At 42.1% G+C, this 18,366-nt stretch overlaps 1 protein-coding gene across 1 annotated transcript in view; it reads left to right on the forward strand.

Annotated features, from left to right (window-relative positions):
• The window catches only part of DOCK1 (dedicator of cytokinesis 1), a 576,252-nt gene that overhangs the window by 90,352 nt on the left and 467,534 nt on the right, over positions 1-18,366 (forward strand). The window contains exons 21-23 of the mRNA XM_006867474.1: positions 5,318-5,407; positions 5,716-5,816; positions 9,957-10,091. Of these exons, the coding sequence (XP_006867536.1) occupies positions 5,318-5,407; positions 5,716-5,816; positions 9,957-10,091 (326 nt within the window). The remainder of the gene's footprint in view (positions 1-5,317; positions 5,408-5,715; positions 5,817-9,956; positions 10,092-18,366) is intronic.

Consider the following 18,366-nt stretch of genomic DNA (forward strand, 5'->3'; position numbering starts at 1 on the left):
CATCCATGTTGTGAGGTGTTTTGCAGATTCATCATTATTTTTCAACATTGCAAAAGATTCCGTTGTGTGTATATAACAGAAGTTGGTTAGCCACTCTTCTATGGATGGGCATTTGGGCTGTCTCCACCTTTTTGCTGTTGTGAATGGGGCTGTAATGAACATGGGTGTGTGTAGATCTAGTCCTGTCAGTGTTACTATTTCTTGAAGACATTTACCATGTAGGAGGATTGCAGGGTCATATGGTATTTCCATTTCCGATGTTTTGAGAAATCACCATACTGTTTCCACAGTGGTTGCACCATTTTATAGTCCCACCGGCAGTGTAGGAGGGTCCCAGTCTCCCCACACCCTGGTCAGCATTTGTTGTCTCCTGCTCTTTGGAACTTTGCTATCAATGTTGGAGTAAGATGATATCTCATTGTTGTTTTGATTTGCATCTCTCTAATGGCTAATGATGGAGTCCTGGTGTGGTGCTGTGGTCTAGTGCGTTGGACTACAAAGTCAGTTTGAACAGAAAGGTAGGTAGTTCAAGCTCACCAGCTATTCCTTGGAAACCCTATACAGGGTCGCTATGGGTTGGAACTGACTCGACGGCACTTAACAACCACCACCACGACAATAACAACAATGACTAATGGGCATGAGTGTTTCTTCATATGTTTGTTGGCTATCTGAAGGTCTCCTTCGGTGAAGTGTCTGTTCATGTCCTCTGCCCATTATTTAATTGGATTATTTTTCTTCTTGTTGAGGCATTGAAAGTGTTTGCTAAGTTTTGGAGCATAGTCCTTTGTCTGATATGTCATTGCCAAACGTTTTCCCCAGTCTCTGGGTTCTCTTTTGATGACATCTTTTAATGTACTTAAGGAGACCTCTCACGTCCCAATCGTAAAACTTGCTACACAGCCACAGTGGTCAAAACAGCCTGTCCTGTAGGGTTTTAATTGGTTGATTTTTCAGAAGTAGGATGGCAGACCTTTTTCCCTAGTCTGTCTTAGTCTGGAAGCTCCACTGAAACCTGCTGGCCAACTAAGCCACACATACGCCTCATGGACAGATGGGTGTTGACTGACCAGTCGGTGTTGGCTGGGAGAGCTGACTTGACTTTCATTTTTCCCATTGGCCAGTGTATCCTGTACACCATGTATGCTAGACAGGTACCCGAGGCCACATGAACTAGTTGGTCAGTCAGAGCTACAAGGGTTTCCAGCCTGCAGACAGCTCTTTCTACTTTATTCAAGGACGCTGATCGTATTTGTGTTGTCTTATTACATTTATTCAAGGCCTCTTCTTATGTATATTTATAACTGCCTGTGTAGAGATTGAGCCCTGGTGTGGTGCTGTAGGTTAAGCACTGGGCTGCCAACCACAAAGTCAGCAGTTCAAACCCACCAGCTTCTCTCAGAAACTATGCTGTGAGTTGGAACCGACTCAATGGCACATAGCAACACAACCCCAGTAGAGAGATGACGTTGCGTAAGAGATTGAGAAAGGTGTTTGTGTGTTGAATAAATGGCACCGTTTCCTACTAAGACCAAGAAAGAAAATGGTGGCTTTGGTCTTCTTGGTGGTCTTAGAGGAAAGGTAGGATATCAAAGAGGTCTTTATGTCGCTTCGTATGCTGGTGGATGTGTCCCTCAGCCATGGTGTCTTTGTGGCCAAACAACCAAAGTTCCTGCCCCCTACCATTATGTTCCTGTGTTACTGACCATGCCGTTATCTTGGTGGGATGGCCAGTCCTGCTTCAGGGACTCTGTACAGACTGTGCTGAGCCAAGCCTTGGCACCAGGCCTTGGCACCAGGTGGTCTGTTGGCAGGAACACTGGGCTGTTAGCAGATGGCATGAAGATTTGACCTTTGCAAAGATTGTACATTCTGAAAATGATGGAAAACAATACAAAAGGAACGAAGTGGTTCTGGCCCAAATAATTACCAAGGTAATGGAGACTTTGGTGACCAGACTGAATGCCTCTTGTTCTAGTGACCTCATTGTCTTCCTATGTCTGTGACATTTCATGGGAGAACATCGGGGGTGGGGGTGGGTGGGTGGCACTGTGGTGTAGAGTGAGGAGTGTGTGTCTTTATGGGTCTCAAGTCTCTTACTGGGCTCAGGAGCGGATGGTCTTCTGACTGGGGGAGAGCATGGAGGCTCTGAGCTTGGTGATGTGACAGAGTCTCCAACACAGCCAGCACTGGCTTAGCTGCAGGCTGCTATGGTTGGGCTCTTTGGTCCAGGGGCTGTCTGGTTTTGGAGACCCTTTGTGAGCGTTGAAAGGATCTTTGGATGCTAGGGGACAGGATGAGCAGTCCCAAAAGATGCTGGACCAGCCATCGGACCTAATCATCCTTTGTCATCCACAAAGTCTAGGAGTCATCCCAAGGCTGGGATGACACCTAATTTGCCCTTCTTTTTATTTGTTGATTGTTTCTTTGAGATATAATTCACATACTCTAAAATTCACATACTTTAAACTGCACTGTTCATTGTTTCGTGTCATAATTTAAATCTTACTTTCTTGTTGTTGAGAATATACACAGGAAATCATACACCAACTGAATTATGTTCATCGAGATATTTAAGCATCACCTCTGTCATTCTGTTCATCACCCCAGAATGAATCCCCCATTCTTCAGCAGGCATTCTACATTTCCCCTTCTTCCCAGACCCCTGTAACCACTAATGGACTTTGTCTCGATGGTGGTGGTGGTGGTGGTGGTGGTGGTGTGCCATCGAGTCAGTTCCGCCTCATTACGATTCTGCATAGGGTTTCCGAGGCTGTAAATGTTTACGGGAGCAGAAAGTCTCATCTTTCTCCCGTGGAACTGCTGGTAGTTTTGAACTGCTAACCTTGAGGTTAGCAGCCCAACTCATAACCACTAGTCTACAATAGGCTTACCTTTTCTGAACTCAGAAATGAAGTGATACAATACGTGGATTGTCATGTCTGGCTGCCTTTACTTAGTATTATGTTTTCAAATTGTAGCATGTCTCAGAACTTCATTTCTTTTCATGGTCCAGTAATATTCCATTGTCTGGCGGTACCACATTTGGTTTATCCACTCATCCATTGGTGGATTTTTAGGATAATTTTACTCTTTGGTTGTGATGGACAGTGCTGTTAACGGTTGTGTTCACGTTTCTCTGTGGACAGATGTTTTCAGTTCACGTGGGTCTCTTCCTAGGAGTGGAATTACTTGTCTCATGGTAATTCTGGGATTAAGTTTTTTCAAGGCAACTGCATTTGACATTTTCATGAACAATAATAGATGCAATTTTTCCACATCCTCACCAACGATTGTTATTGTCTGCCCTTTTGATTGTAACCAGCTTAATGGGTGTGAAGTGGTATCTAAGTGTGGTTTCCATTAGCATTTCTCTAATTGTTAATGAGGCACTGTAGGATAAGCACTGGACTACTAACTACAAGGTTGGCAGTTCAATCCCACCAGCTGCTCAATCTTACCAATCGTATACAGGGTCACTGTGAGTCAGAAGTGACTCGGTGGCGCTTGACAGCAGCAACAATTCCTAATGAGAGTGTGTGAGTCTACTTATCCATTTAATGGTGGAATGATGTCATATCCCACCGATTCTAGGACTCCTCCACCAACGGTCAGTTCACTGCTCTTAATACAGTGTTCGTTCAATTTATCTCTCCTCCTGTGGTGGTGGGTGGTGGTTGGGGGGCGTGATGTGAAGCACATTGCAGGCACTTCATAGCCACACTCCATTGAGCACGTCTCCAGCGCCATTTTGCCCACAGCATGCACTCATTTTATGTCTCTTTGTCACATTTTAATCATTTTCATATTTTGAACGTTTTTATAATGCTATTGCATACACAGTAGACTCCAGTCTACTGTCAACATACCTTTTCTATGCGCTAGGAATTTTTTTTTTTTTTTAATCATATGACTTGCCTGATTGCAATATTGAATTTCTTTAGGTTATCTGGAACTGAACCATGCTCTCTCCGAGAGCTGCCTGTACAATGTAACATACCTTTGAAATCTATTTTTTTTTTCTTGATTAAACCCATCTGTGGTATATAATTTCATTCAATGATGCAGCGTTTCGTTGGTAAATTTTAGTAGTTTGTAAAAGTAGTTTTAAAGTTACTATATGAGTCCTGGTGTGCGCTGTAGGGTAAACATTGGAGCACAAGGTCCATTTGAACTGGAAGATCGCTGGTTCAAACCCACCAGCTTCTCCTCGGAAACCCTATACAGGGGTTTCCTGTATAAGCGTGCTATGAGTCAGAACCAACTCGACGGCATAACAACAACAGAGTCCTGGTATGGCACTGCAGGTTCAGCTGTAGGATAAGCACTGGACTGCCTGGTCGATTTGAACCACAGGGTCGGTGGTTCAAGCTCACCAGCTGCTCCTTGGAAACCCTGTACTGGGTTGCTGTGAGTCGAAACTGACTCAACAGCACTGATCAACAACAACAGTAACAGCATTGTGTACTAAGCCCTTCCTGGCACGTCACTGTGCATGACAGTTCCAGAGCTCGATAGCTCTCCCATCCTTGGGCATCTCTGTTTGCAGAAGGCTCTTTTTTCTCCTCAGCTAGAGTCTGTACCTACGTGGCTTCTGCCCTCAAGAGCTACATCAAATGAGGTAGCATCCTTTTCCCATCCAGCTCTTTGACGCCGGGCTGGTGAAAATGAGGAAATGGTTTGACCATTCTTGAGAGTAGGTGGTTGGGCAGCTCCACAGTTGTGGATCGTTCCCTAAGTGGCTCAGGTTGCCTTTTCTTTGCTCTGGATTTAGTCACTCCCCCCTCCCCCCATTTTAGTTTGTTGTATCGAATGGCTGAGAAAGGTCTCTGAAGTAGACAGCTGCTTAGGTAACTATTGAGAAGGTTGGCCCTGACTTTCCAGTGCTGCCACAATACAATGACCACGGGTAGGTAAAGGGTAGGTATTTATTGGCCCGTGAGTAAGGAGTCTGGAAGTCTGAATGCAGGGCTCTCGGGGAAGGTTCTCTCGCTTTGTCTGCTTTGGGGGGTACAATCCTCATCTCCACCTGTTTCAGTGGCTCAGCGTTTCTTGGTTCCCCAGCGACCTGCACGTGGCATCTTTCTTCCTTGGTGGTTCTTACTTGTGTCCGTGTAACCAGACATGCTGCTCCTTGTAACCAACAAGTGATTAGTTTTAGTACACACTCCACGATGATAAGGTTTCAGTAACATACCTAATGCGATTATATCCCACACAATTCAACCCCAAATCGGTGTGGGTGGGTATTTGGAGGCTGGCTTTTTAGGTTGGGGAAATGCAGACTAAGAGTTCCCTTGTCTACTTTTCTGTGCAGTTTCTCCAGGACACCTTGGATGCCCTCTTCAACATCATGATGGAGAACTCAGAGAGTGATACTTTTGATACGCTGGTGTTTGATGCTCTGGTAAGAGGTCTTTGCTCTCAGTCCTCTTAAATGCTGTGGCGCTTTTTCAAGCTGCAGCCTTTGAAGTGGGAGGGTGGGTTTCGGAATCCTTGAAAGCAGTTTCCGTTGTAAGTCCAATCAAAGATCAGTTGAGAGGTAAAGAGTTTCTTCTAATGCTAAACTGTAATTACACCAAGGTGACTTGTATGTTGGTCTCAGCTGAACAAATGAAGTCTAACAATGCCCTAGTTCATTTATTAGCTCTGTGGTTCAGTTGGTTACCATAAAGACTCCAGAATGTTGTTGAACATTATGAATTTCCTTGACAGGTATTTATCATTGGACTAATTGCTGATAGGAAATTTCAGCATTTTAATCCTGTGTTGGAAACCTACATTAAGAAGCACTTCAGTGCAACATTAGCCTACACGTAAGTTTTCTTTTTGTGGTTTTGAAACCAGTGCTTTGTGTGTGTGTGTGTGTGTGTGTGTGTGTGTTTGGTACAGAGAGTCTTTTTTTTACATAGTTTTACCTATGCTTGCACATTTCCCCCCTGAAAACTCTGAATTTACCAATCTAATGTTTATTATTGTTTCTCTCTCAACAGGCTTAAAAATCTTGTTGAAAGAGATATGCGATAAATTGTCGTAACATTCCGGAATAAATGCTTGTTCTCCCCTATACCTCCCATTTATCTTTGAAATTTTTAGTTCATCTTCGATGAAATTGATGTATGGTTGCAGATTGCCTCTTCACTGCAGGTTCCCAACAAGCATTTGATGAATGAATAAATGGATGCATTCGTATTTTGAAGTTATTGGTTGTTTAGTGTGAATAAAATTCTGTTTTGTATTTTTCAGTTTATCTTCTTGCTCTTTAGAAAGTGTCTTCTCTTTGTGTCATAAACCTCAGCTAAGACTAACCTGGATTCTTCTGCTCCTCCAGCTCCTGTTGATCTGTTTCCCTCCCCTCCAGCCCCCCATACCTGTCCCATGAGTGTAGACAAACACTGAGGACCCCACTCCAAGTAGTATGAGCACAATCCTGGGAGCCAGGCCTCCTGAGTCTCAGTTACAACAGCTCTGTCACTGAACAGCTATGTGATCTAAGCAAGTTACCCCCACCTCTCTGGACTTCCTCCTTCTCTTCTGTAGAAAGGAGAGAACCGTAGGGTTGTATAAGGATTTAAATGAATCCTTATTATAAATATGATAGAGATATTGTCTCTCACATGGTGGGTTTTGGCAACAATTCCAATGTTTTATTGTGTGAGTTTCAGTGAAAAAGAAAATAAGGACATTTTGCCTGAACTCCTTAGAAAGCTCCATTAGTGTAATTGACAAGCTTGCCTCTATCTGCATGTTGAGTATTTTTTAAGGGAAAACCTGCTTGCCCTGCCATGTGTAAGCACGAAGTCAAGGTGAGAATTCTGGATGCTGGCAATTAAATTGTCCCCATCTGGACCTTGACCTTGAGTATTAGCATCAGATACATAGGAATCAATTTAATGAAAGATGTGTAAGACTTCTACTTTGAAAAATTTAAAATGCAACTGATCAAAATTACTGAAGTATTGCATAATGGGAGAGATGTATCATGTTCATGAGGGTCCTGGTGTGGTACTTTAGGATAAGCATTGGACTGTTAATTACAAAGTCGGCAGTTCAAACCCACCAGCCGTTCCTTGGAAACCCTATACAGGGTCACCACGAGTCGGAACTGACTCAATGGCACTTAACAACAGCAACAACAAGCCTGTTTATAGATGAAAAGAAAAAACATGTGTTGCTATAGTATCCATTTTCCCTCCAATTGATCTGTATTTTGAACACAGTGTACATCAAAATCTCAGCAGGATTGTTCTTGAAGCAATTGAGCTGATTTAAAAATTTATATGGGAATTCAGTGTCCAGAATAGACTGATGACGTTTATTAAAGTTTTTATTGTGAACTGAGTGATAGTTTATATGGGAGAACATGGGTTTAACACCATCGTTTTCATTGCAATGATTACAGTCTCCTCCATGCATTATCATTCAACAGTATTTGCTTCTATTTCCTCTGTTTTGTTTTGTTTTTGGGGGGTGGGATGAGGGAAATGTACACAAAAACACTCAGGAATAGATAATCAGTTAAACAACCAAAGGGCACATTCTGCAAGCCAGCTTCCTGGCCGCCAGCACACAGCCTTTCTCTTTCCATGAGTCTAGAGTCCTCAGCTGCTCTAGCTCTCCATCTCCCCATCTCTGATTCCATCTAATGGCATTTTAGAACTTGTGTTGAAGATTTACTATAGCTCTGAAGTAATCACTACTGTGTGGAACTGGCAAATGATAAATAAACAGGCCAGTGGACAGATTATAGAACACAGAATAGACCCCTACACATGCTTGCTCTTGTATAATTACTGTTTGCTTTTGAATTGTTGCCACGTGCCACTGAATCAATTCTTACTCATAGCAACTCTGCGTAGGGTTTCTGAAGAGTGGCTGGTAGGTGTCAGCTGCTGACCTTAACAGTTGTTGTTGTTGTGAAGTGCTATCGAGTCGGTTCCGACCCATAGCGACCCTGCATAGGGTTTCCGAGGAGCAGCTGGTGAGCTTGAACCACCGACCTTGCATTTCAAACGGCTTTGCAGTCTGGCGCATTAACCCACAGCACCACCCCAGGACTCCTCACAGTTAGCAGTCCAGTGCTTATCCTACAGAGCTGCAGAAGGACCTTTTTCTCTTTAATAATAGAATGCAGCTCGTTCACGTGGGTGCTGATGGAACCGACAGCTATGTAGTATTCAGTTGGAAGGCTATACCATAATGCATTTGACCAGTCCCCAAATGATGGAATTTGTATTGCTCATATATTTTTTTTCTATAGACAATGCGGCAGTTAATATTATTTAATACATTTCGGCAAGGATGGGCAGTTAATTGAACAGTTGACGGTTTGTAGCCACCCAGTGGCTCCTCAGGAGAAAGACTTGGTGATCTCTCTAGGAAACCTTATGGGTCACTTCTGTCCTAGAAGATCACCATAGTTGGAGTCATCTTGACAGTAGCCAACAACAATACATTTGTTTTGTTTCTGTAGGATAGATGGCTAGAAGTGGACTGTCTGGTATCCAAGGATTTGAATGTTTTAAATATTAATAAATATTGCCAATGCACTCAAAAAGAGCCCCGTCTGTTCTTCCTAGCAGTACTGTTCCTGCTTTTCTGTACTTCGTCTGACTTGACTTTTCCATTTAGTCCAATGCTCTAGGCAGACAGCTGGCTACTTGTTATTTTCATTGGCAGGCATGTATTTATGAATGAATTTGGTCATTTAAAAAATGTATTTCTTGTCTCTTTGTCTTCTTTTTCTATGTTGTATGCCTGAATGAGGCCTCCTGGACTCATCTGTTCCTTCCCCCCTTAATTTACCTTCTCATATATTCTGAAGGTGTGCATAAGCTTATTTCAGGGAAATTGAAATTGATTATGCTTTTTCCTTTACATTTACTCTCTAAATTTAAAAATTATCTATAAACTAAGCACTTGAAGTACATTATGAAGCCCATCGTTTTTGTACCAGCTGCCTCTAACGATTTTCTGTAGTTGGATGGAAATTTTAGAAATTATTCTGGCCAATTTTTGTACATTATAAAGTTTATAAACGAATATTTAAGAAAGAATTTTTATTACTTCCAGATGGGGGAGATCCCGGTTTATATGTATGCAGCCTTCTTAGAGAAGAAATAATGATTCTACTTTTTCAATTAAACTTTTTTTGGTTGAAATTCTGTTATCAGAATATCTAAAATATCTAAAAAAATCTAAATATCTAAAAATATCTTTAAAAAAAGTTTTTAGAAATCTTTTCAGGTAACCGCCCATACTATTCTTAGAAAATTCAGTAAAAATGTAAGAATGTTCTCTATTTGAAAAATTACTTCTAAATTTTTTAATTTTTTGTTTAAGAACTTTTGTTGTTTTAGAAAAGGAATCCAAGTGAGCAGCAATGGCTGAACTGATGTCTAATAACAGCAGTGTTTTATATAATGTCTTATATTGTGGTAAGAGATACAGAGAATGTTCTAGTTTAATGACTGTGAAGTGTACAAAAATATTGGCATTTATTAGATTTACAATCTTGCCCAGTCATGACCATTATTTAATTTCAGAACATTTCAGTAGAATGCCTTTTTGGAAAGATTCCTGTGACTCTGTTGGGCTGTAATGAATTCTCCCTTTGATTTTGTTTGTTTGGTTAACATTAGGAAACCTAGTGTACCTACTTAACCGTTAGCTTCCTCGTATGTAAGATCGAGGGAGTCACACTACCTAGCTTAGGGTTTGGATGGGATGGTCTAATGAGAGTCAACAGTTAACATGGTCACAAGAGCAGCAGCTAAGGATTAGAAGGGCCTGTCACAGGCCCTGCTGTCAGGTTAGAAAAACTTTGGCAACTATGCATAGGCCGAAAAGTAGAAACCAAGATACAAGCCAGCCACTTGTGAATTTCTGTACTCACTAAGAATTGAGATAGTGAACAGTTCTGAAGTTGCCATTAACTGGTGTTTCTTTATGAATAGGAAGCTAACCAAAGTGCTCAGGAACTACGTGGACAACGCCGAGAAGCCGGGCATAAACGAGCAACTGTATAAAGCCATGAAAGCTTTAGAATACATCTTCAAGTTCATCGTCCGCTCTCGCATCCTGTTCAATCAGTAGGTACCCTGTGCTGCTTCTCCAGAAATCCTTTCGTTTCCTTCTTTCTGGCTTCTTCTCCTTCCTCAGTCTTTCTCCTTTTCCTCCCTTTCCCCTTGCTTTGTGGCAGAGGAGAATTGAAGTCCATCATACTGGAGGAGAGATGGCCCCTTTTACCTTAATTGCTCCTTGTTGTTGTTGTTACGTGCCATCAAATTGGTTCCAACTTATAGTGACCCTGTATAGGTTTTTCTAGGAACAGCTTGTGGGTTTGAACCGCTGACCTTGTGGTTGACAGTCCAGTGCTTATCCTACAGCTCCACACCAGGCCTCCTTACTCGCTCCTTAGTGCCGCTAAATGTGGTCCTGTGATGCAAACACTGTTCCCAGAAGCAATGTGTGCATCGGAGGAGACCAATGTCTTTAGGAATACCTTTGGTTTGGTGCTTAGCTGCATGGAGTCAGCACAGAAATCATTCCTAGAATGGTGGCAGTAGGAGCCAGGCTTAATCCTGAACTGCATCTCTTTGCTGTGATAACTTTTTGGTCAAACATCTGGAAAATGTCCAGGACAAAGAAATACAAGAAGGTCAGAAACTAAGAAGCGACAATGGCCAGTGTAAGTATCCTAGGACCTTTGCCTGGGCCTCCCTGACCTCAGCTAATAAAATGCTCTGGTGATCATGGTGGTATTGATGTCTCTGATGCTGTTGGTGTTGCGGAGACTGATGGAGATGGAAATGGAGATTTCCAGATCATAATAGAGGTGGTGATGGGAGGTGGTTATATGGTGATAGAGATGGAGGTGGTTATGAAGACAAAGATGATGATGATGATGATGGTGATGGTTATGGAGGCAGAGATGATGATGGAGATAATGTTAGTATTGAAGGTGGTAATAGAGATACAGATGGTGAGGTAAGGAGATGATGATGGAGATGATGATGTAAGCAGATGGTGATGGAAATGATGATTGTGATGGTTATGGAGACAGAGATGATGATATCGATGGTGTTAGTGATAAAGATGGAGATAGATGGTGTTGGTGGTAGAGATGGTGATGGAGATGGTAATGTAAGGACATGGTGATAGAGATGGTGACAGTGATGGTTATAGAGAAGACATGATGATGGAGATGGTGATGTAAGGAGATGGTCATTGGCATTATGATGGTGATGGAGACAGTGATGAAGATGGTGATGTTGAACTAGTGATGTAAGGAGATGGTCGTTGTCATGGAGATGGTGATAGAGATGGAGATTTGATAATGTTGAACTAATAGAGAACTAAAATCCGAGGTAATATGAACTTGGAAAATTTATTCATTCATTCATTCATTTTAAAACAAATACTGCGTACATCCAAAGTTCTGGTGTGGGGATACACTGACACCAAAAGTTCCCTTGTGCACATTCATAAGTGGGTATTGGTTGCCTCAGGCACTGGCAAGGGGCTGATAGTGTCTTTTGTGTCGCTGCGATGCCAGCTTAATGATGAAGTGAGCCATGTGCGTGCCAGATCAGCTCTGCATCTCTGTCTCCTGTGGGGAGAGTTGTCCAGCTTCAGAGAGTAAGTAATCTGGCCAGGGTCTCGCTCCCATGAAAGTCTCAACCTTCTCCCACTCCTCTTTTATCCTTCAGCCCTTGAGACAGCACCTCTGAAACGATTAGCTGCCTCATCAATGAGTGGAGTAGGGCCGAATTCTGCCTCATGGAGGGTGGTGAGACAATGGTCTACTCTACTCGTTCTTTGATGACCAAAACTGTCCTCATAAAACAACAAATCAAGCAAGACTTTCCCTCACTCTGCTGCTCTGTTACAGTCCCCTCCAATCTCTGATGTGAGGACCCTGTGATGTTTCTATTCCCAGAGAGGTGTGGGAACAAAGTTCTGGATGATTTTTCCTTGCCTTTGCCCCCTAGTTGTCTTGGATTCCTTCCCAACGTAAGTCCTCTCTCTGTTAAGACTCCATTGAAGAATGGTTTTCCATGTCAGATAGACAGGCTGCTTCTGATAGGATTTCAGAACAGGCTTGGATGCTTCTCTTCTGTGGTCGCTCTTCTCAGATAGCCTTGCTGTGAATGCTGTGCTCCTGAGACTTTGAAATATGACAAGAAAAAGAGAGAAGAGAAAGGAAGTGTTGGATCAGACTTGGAATACCAGAGTGTTGGGGCATCGTTAGTATAGGATTAAAGTGTTTGTTTCCAGGCCTACTTTTGCCCATTTTATCTGCTTTTATTCTCTGAAGCTGTTTTCCTTCTCTCTCTGCCGTCAGTCAACAAACATTATTGAGGACCATGAGTGATATTTTTTTCATGACATCTCAAGGCAGTGCTGACTTACCTAGGAATTCTACTCCTTCCTCCCTTTCTTCCTTCCCTATCTCTCTCTCCCTCTGCCCCTCCCTTTCTCCTTCTTCTGTGAGCACTTGAGCTTTTGAACCCCAGCTGTGGTCCAGACTTTGATAGCTTATTAACCTTACTTTTTCTCTTTGTAAACGTTTCTGAAATGTGAATCATGGCTGTCTTCTATTCTTCTTGAGGGCAGAGAAGAGCACAAGTCCCTTTTGGAACTTAGACCTTTGTTGTAGCTATATTGTAGGAATATGACAGATATTCTTAAATTTAAATCTGTGGCTTAACACTATTTAGAAAACATTTTAATATCTTACAGATTATACAGTAGAAACTAATTATGGCCTCAAACTCACAGACAATGTTTGCTATTTTGCTGTGAAGGTGCCGTTGAGTTGGTTTTGACTCCTAGCAAGTGATGTGCAATAGAACCAATGACGTCCTGATCCTATTGCCTTGGTACAGCCGCTGTGTCTGTTCACCTCATTGAAGGTCTTCCTGTTTTCTGCTGACCTATACTTTATTAGGAGTCCTGGTGTGGTACTGTGGGTTAATACACTGGACTGCAAAGTCGTTCTGAACTGCAAGGTCGGTGGTTCAAGCTCACCAGTCACTTCTTGGAAGCCCTATACAGGGTTGCTAATGGTCGGAACCGACTCAACGGCACTTAACAACAACAACAACAAAATACTTTATTAGGAGTCCTGGTGTGGCATTGCTGTGGGCTAATGCGTCAGACTGTAAAGTCGTTTGAACTGCAAGGTCGGTGGTTCATGCTCACTAGTTGCTCCTTGGAAACCCTATACAGAGTCGCTCTGGGTCAGAATCGACTTGACGCCCCTTAACAACAACAACAAGTGCTGGTGTGGTGCTGTAGTTTCAGCACTGGACTGCTCACTACGAGGTTGGTGTTCAAACCCCTCAGCTGCACCTTAGCAACCTTATTCAATGTTGCTGTGAGTCAGAACTGACACTACAACACTTAACAACAACAATACTTTTTATCATGGAGCCCAGTGGCTCTGGTGAGTAAACACTGAAATGTGAACTTCAGGGTCTGCAGTTTGAGCCCACCAGCCACTCTGTGGGAGAAAGATGAGGCCTCTGCTCTGGCAACAATGTGCAGCCTTGGAAACCCTGTGCAGGGTCGCTCGGAGTCATAATCAACTCCACTGAAGAGTAACAGCAAATACTTTGTCAAGCATGATGTTCTTCTCCCGGGAGTGGTCTGTTATGATAATAGATCCAAATACTAGAGGCAAAATCTCACTACCCACGCTTCTAAGGAACATTTGGCCCTTACTGAATCCAAGACCAATTTGTCTGTTCTTTTGGCATTTCATGGTATATTCAACATTCTTCACCAACACCATGATGTTCTTCTCCAGGGAGTGGTCTCTTAGGATAACATGTCCAAGTACTAGAGACAAAATGTCATCGTCCTCACTTCTAAGGAACATTTCAACCCTTGCTAAATCCAAGACAGATTTGTTTGTTCTTTTGACATTTCATGGTATATTCCACATTCTTCACCAACACCATGATTCAGACACATCAACTCTTCTTCAGTCTTCCTTATGACAATGGGCTTATCCTTAGTGTACTAAAGAATTCTACAAAAATTATTTTTTATACACGTGCCCCTTGTTTCCCCTCCCTGTTGTCCTCCTATAGCATTTCTGTGGTTACTTCTTCACCTCTGATATCAAGGGCATTGCTTTTAGACAGACTAATACCCCTGTTTTGTACAGGCTAGTTAGAAAACAGCGGCCTCGTCTCCTTCCCAGGTGCGTACAACGTGTGATCCATACCAAGCTCTGCTTGGTGTCTTCAGGAGTGGACAAATGAATACAAACTCAGACTCTGGCTTACTTAGATGCGCCGTGTTTATTACCTTGGAAGAAAAACCATTGTGTTCACAGCCAGAATTGACAAGTGCGTTTTTCTTTTAGCAGTTGGAATAAACTTTGGATGTCTTCTATTTTTCTTCTCCTTTCAAAATGCACTGCTGTGTTCTCCTCTAATGCGGAAGCTTTTTGGAATTTGAGCATAATTGACAGTAATTATTCTTCCCAAGAACAAAAAGGGAGAAGTTTGGAGGTGAAGATATTGAAGTCCACCCCAGTTAGCTGACGATCTTTTTTAGCTCTGCCAATCCAAAGTTCTTGTTAAAAAGCTGCTTTTGTTCTGCATTGAGAATAGCAGTGCAGAAACTCTGGCCCCAAAACATTTGGTTCTTGGGGAACCCACGGACAGATCCCTGGCAGCTAGGGGCACTTCTCTGCTCCTTTTTGTTTGCCTGTGTTTTCTGTGTGGGTGGATCGCATTCACTAGCAAGCCAGTAAACAGGCAGGTCCTGCATTAGAGGCTCTGAAGCTGATTCCTGATGTTCTGGATCAGCCCTTGTTTTGTCTTTGTTGTGCTGCCTGGAGTTTTTGCTTGTCATCTGCTGTTAACTTTGTGGATAATTAATTATCGATCCTGAATAAATTGGTGCAGATCAGTCATTTTGCTATCATTCCCTAAGTCACAGAAATAAGACCTAGTTATTGGAAAAAGACCCGGTCACTCTTTGTTAATGCATATTTACAACGTTTAAATAGACCAAAAGAATGATGTGTGTTTATTCATGTGTTTATCTCCCAGTCTGCCTCTGAGATAGATCACCTCCTAGCCCTTCCTCCGTCTTAAGGTGGGTCAGACAAGTGACACTTGCTATAGTTGACTTTATAAAACCAAGTGGTAAGACTCTATAGAGGCTTTCTCAGTGGACCTCATTACTGAAAGCTGTTTCAAGGATATCACTGTAAGATGCTAATCATTTCAGTGTTCCAAATGCATTGGCCGGCACCAAGAAACCAATGATTCCATTTTCACACTTGAGATATTCTTAGTAGAATTTTAAGTATCATAAATCTTATTGTTGTTGTGTGCCATCAATTTGTTTTCAAGTCATAGCAACCCTGTGTATCGGGTTCCTGAGAACTGCTGGTGGATTCGAACTACCAACTTTATGGTTACCAGTCCAGTGCTGAGCCTACAGAGCTACATCAGGACTCCAAGACCCGTTGGTTCTGCTTTATCCCCGTCTCATCTGCCAGGATGTTGTACTGAGCTGGCTTGTGTATTGTCGGTATTGGATGCTTTGGCACCGGTATTTCAAATAGCAGCAGGCTCATCCATGGTGAGCAGGTTTCAACACAGCTTTCAGACGAAGAAGAAGGACTTGGCAATTTACTTAAAAAAGAAAAAAATTGGCCAGTGAGAATCTTATGAATAGTCATGGGACATCAGTGCCTGCATATGAGTCACTTAGGTTGGAAGGCAGTCAAGATATGACTGGGGAAGAGCTGCCGCCTCCACGTGGAATCGGCCTTTATGCCTTAGAGGGAGTAAAGCATTTAGGACCTTCATTTGCCAATGTGGCATGACTCAAAATGTGAAGAAACAATTGCAAATTCTCGTTAATGTATAGAACATGAAACGTGGGAAGTTTGAATCTGGGAAAATTGGAAGACAGAAAAATTGAAATTGGGTCTTTAAAGATAAATATTCTCGGCATTCGTGAGCTGAAATGGACAGGGACTGGCCATTTTGAATCTGACTATTATATGGGTTACTGTGCTGGCAATGACACATTGAAGAGGAATTCATGATGCAAAGAACATTGAAGATCTTTCCTGAAGTACAACACTATCACTGATAGGATATTATCTATACATCTACAAGTAAGACCAGTAAATACTGTTACTCAAATTTACACACCAGCCCCTAATGCCAAAGATGAAGTTGAACATGTTTAACAACTTCTCCAGTCTGAAACTGATCAAACATGCAGTCAACAGTCATTGATAATTATCGGTGATTGGAATGTGAAAGTTGCAAACAAAAAGAAGGAACACTATATGGAAAATTTGGTCTTGGTGGCAGAAGCTAATGGGAGATCACATGATAGAATTTTGCAAGATGAATAAAGTATTCATTGGAATACCTTTTCTGAACACCATAATGGTGACTCTACACTTGGACCTCGCTAGGTGGAATACACAGCAATCAAAACTGTATCTATGGAAAGAGACAATGGGGAAGTTTGAGATCATCTGTGCGAACAAGGCCAGGGGCCAACAGTGGAATAGTCAGCTGTTCATGAGCAAGTTCACATAGAAGCTGAAGAAAATTAAACCCAACTGCAACCTTGAGTAGATCCCACCTTCGCTTAGAGACCATCTCAGGAGTACATTTGATACGTTGAAGATTAGACGAGTTGTAGGATGACATCAAGGACATCATACACAAAGAAAGCAAAAGGTTATTCAAAAAACAGAAAAAATCAAAATGATTGTAAGAAGAGACTCTGAAACTTGCTCTTGAATGTGAAAATGAGGAAGTAAAAGAGCTAAATAGTAAAATTCAAAGGCACCTTGGAAAAGTAGGCATGGCATTAGGAATGGAGAGAGCTCATTACGTTCAGATGACACAGCCTGGTTTGCTGAAAGCCCAGGAGACAAGAAGCATTTGTTGATGAAGATCAAAGACTACATAGAGCCTTCAGTGTGGATTACACCTTAACAGAAAGCAACAAACCTTGGCCAAAAACTCCCACATAGTGATAAAGAGAAAACATTATTTGTCAAGGATGTCATCTTGGATCCACAGTTAACGTTTTTAGAAACAGCAGTAAACAAATCAAATGATGCGTTAACACCGGGCGAATCTTCTGCAAATACCAAACATGGTATTTTCAGTCGCCTCACGTGCATGTGAAAGCTGGGCAATAAATAAGGAGGACCCAAATGGCTAAGCTTCATCTCTCATACTTTGGACATATTGTCTGGAGGAAATAATCATTGGAGAAGGATGTCATGCTGGGTAAGGTGGAGGGTCAGAGAAAAAGAGGAAGACCGCTAACGAGATGGATCAGCCAGGTGGCATCATTGATGGACTCAAGTGTGGCAGCGGTAGTGAGGTTGGCCCAGGATCGGACATTGTTTTGTTCTGCTGTGCATGGGGTCGCTATGAGTTGGTTCCGATTTGATGGCACCTGACAACAACAACAACAAAGAATTGATGCCTTTAAATTATGGTATTGGTGAAAACTATTGAAAGTACCACGGACTGCAAGAAGACTCAGCAAATCTGTCTTAAAAGAAGTACAGCCAGAATGCTCCTGAGACATGAAGATGGGGAGACTTCATCTCTTGTAGTTTGGGCATTTTCTTAGGAGTAAGCAGTCCCTGGAGAAGAATATCATGCTTCATAAAGGGGAGGGTCAATGAAAAAGAGAGGGATTGACACAGTGGCAGCAGCTATGGGGTCAGCGATTGTGAGGATGGCAGAGAACTGGGCAGGGTTTCCTTCTGTTGGATTAGCATCAGTGTCAGTTGAGAAGACGCAATGGCACCTAATAACAACAACATCCAGTCTGACAATCTTTTCAATGGAATATTTAGTTCATTTACATATAATGTTGTTAGGTAATATACTGGGCTTATATTTATTATCTTTTAATTTTCTCTTTTTCTCATCTATTATGTTGTCTTCTTTCTCTTTTGCCATCTTTTGTACTAATCAAATTTTTTTGTCTCATTGTTTTCTTCTCTTAACATGTTCATTGAACAATCATTCTTTTTGTTTTTCTTAGTGATAACAACATGAAAGTTTGACTTACTATGTTGTTGTGTTCTGTAAAGTAAGTTTTGTATAGAGTTTCTGAGAAGTACAAGGTGGGTTTGACTTACTATGTTGTTGTTGTGTGCCATCGCATCAGTTCCAACTCATAGTGACCCTGTACAGGGTTTCCTAGAATGGTTGGTGGGTTTGAACTGTTGGCCTTGCAATTTGTAGTTCATTGCTTATCCTACAGCGACACACCGTACACACAAATAACTCCATTGTTGTTGTTAGGTGCCATCGAGTCAGTACCAATTCATAGCAACCTTAT

This window comes from Chrysochloris asiatica, unplaced genomic scaffold (assembly GCF_000296735.1).
Source record: "Chrysochloris asiatica unplaced genomic scaffold, ChrAsi1.0 scaffold00105, whole genome shotgun sequence".
NCBI classification, from domain to species: Eukaryota; Metazoa; Chordata; class Mammalia; order Afrosoricida; family Chrysochloridae; genus Chrysochloris; species Chrysochloris asiatica.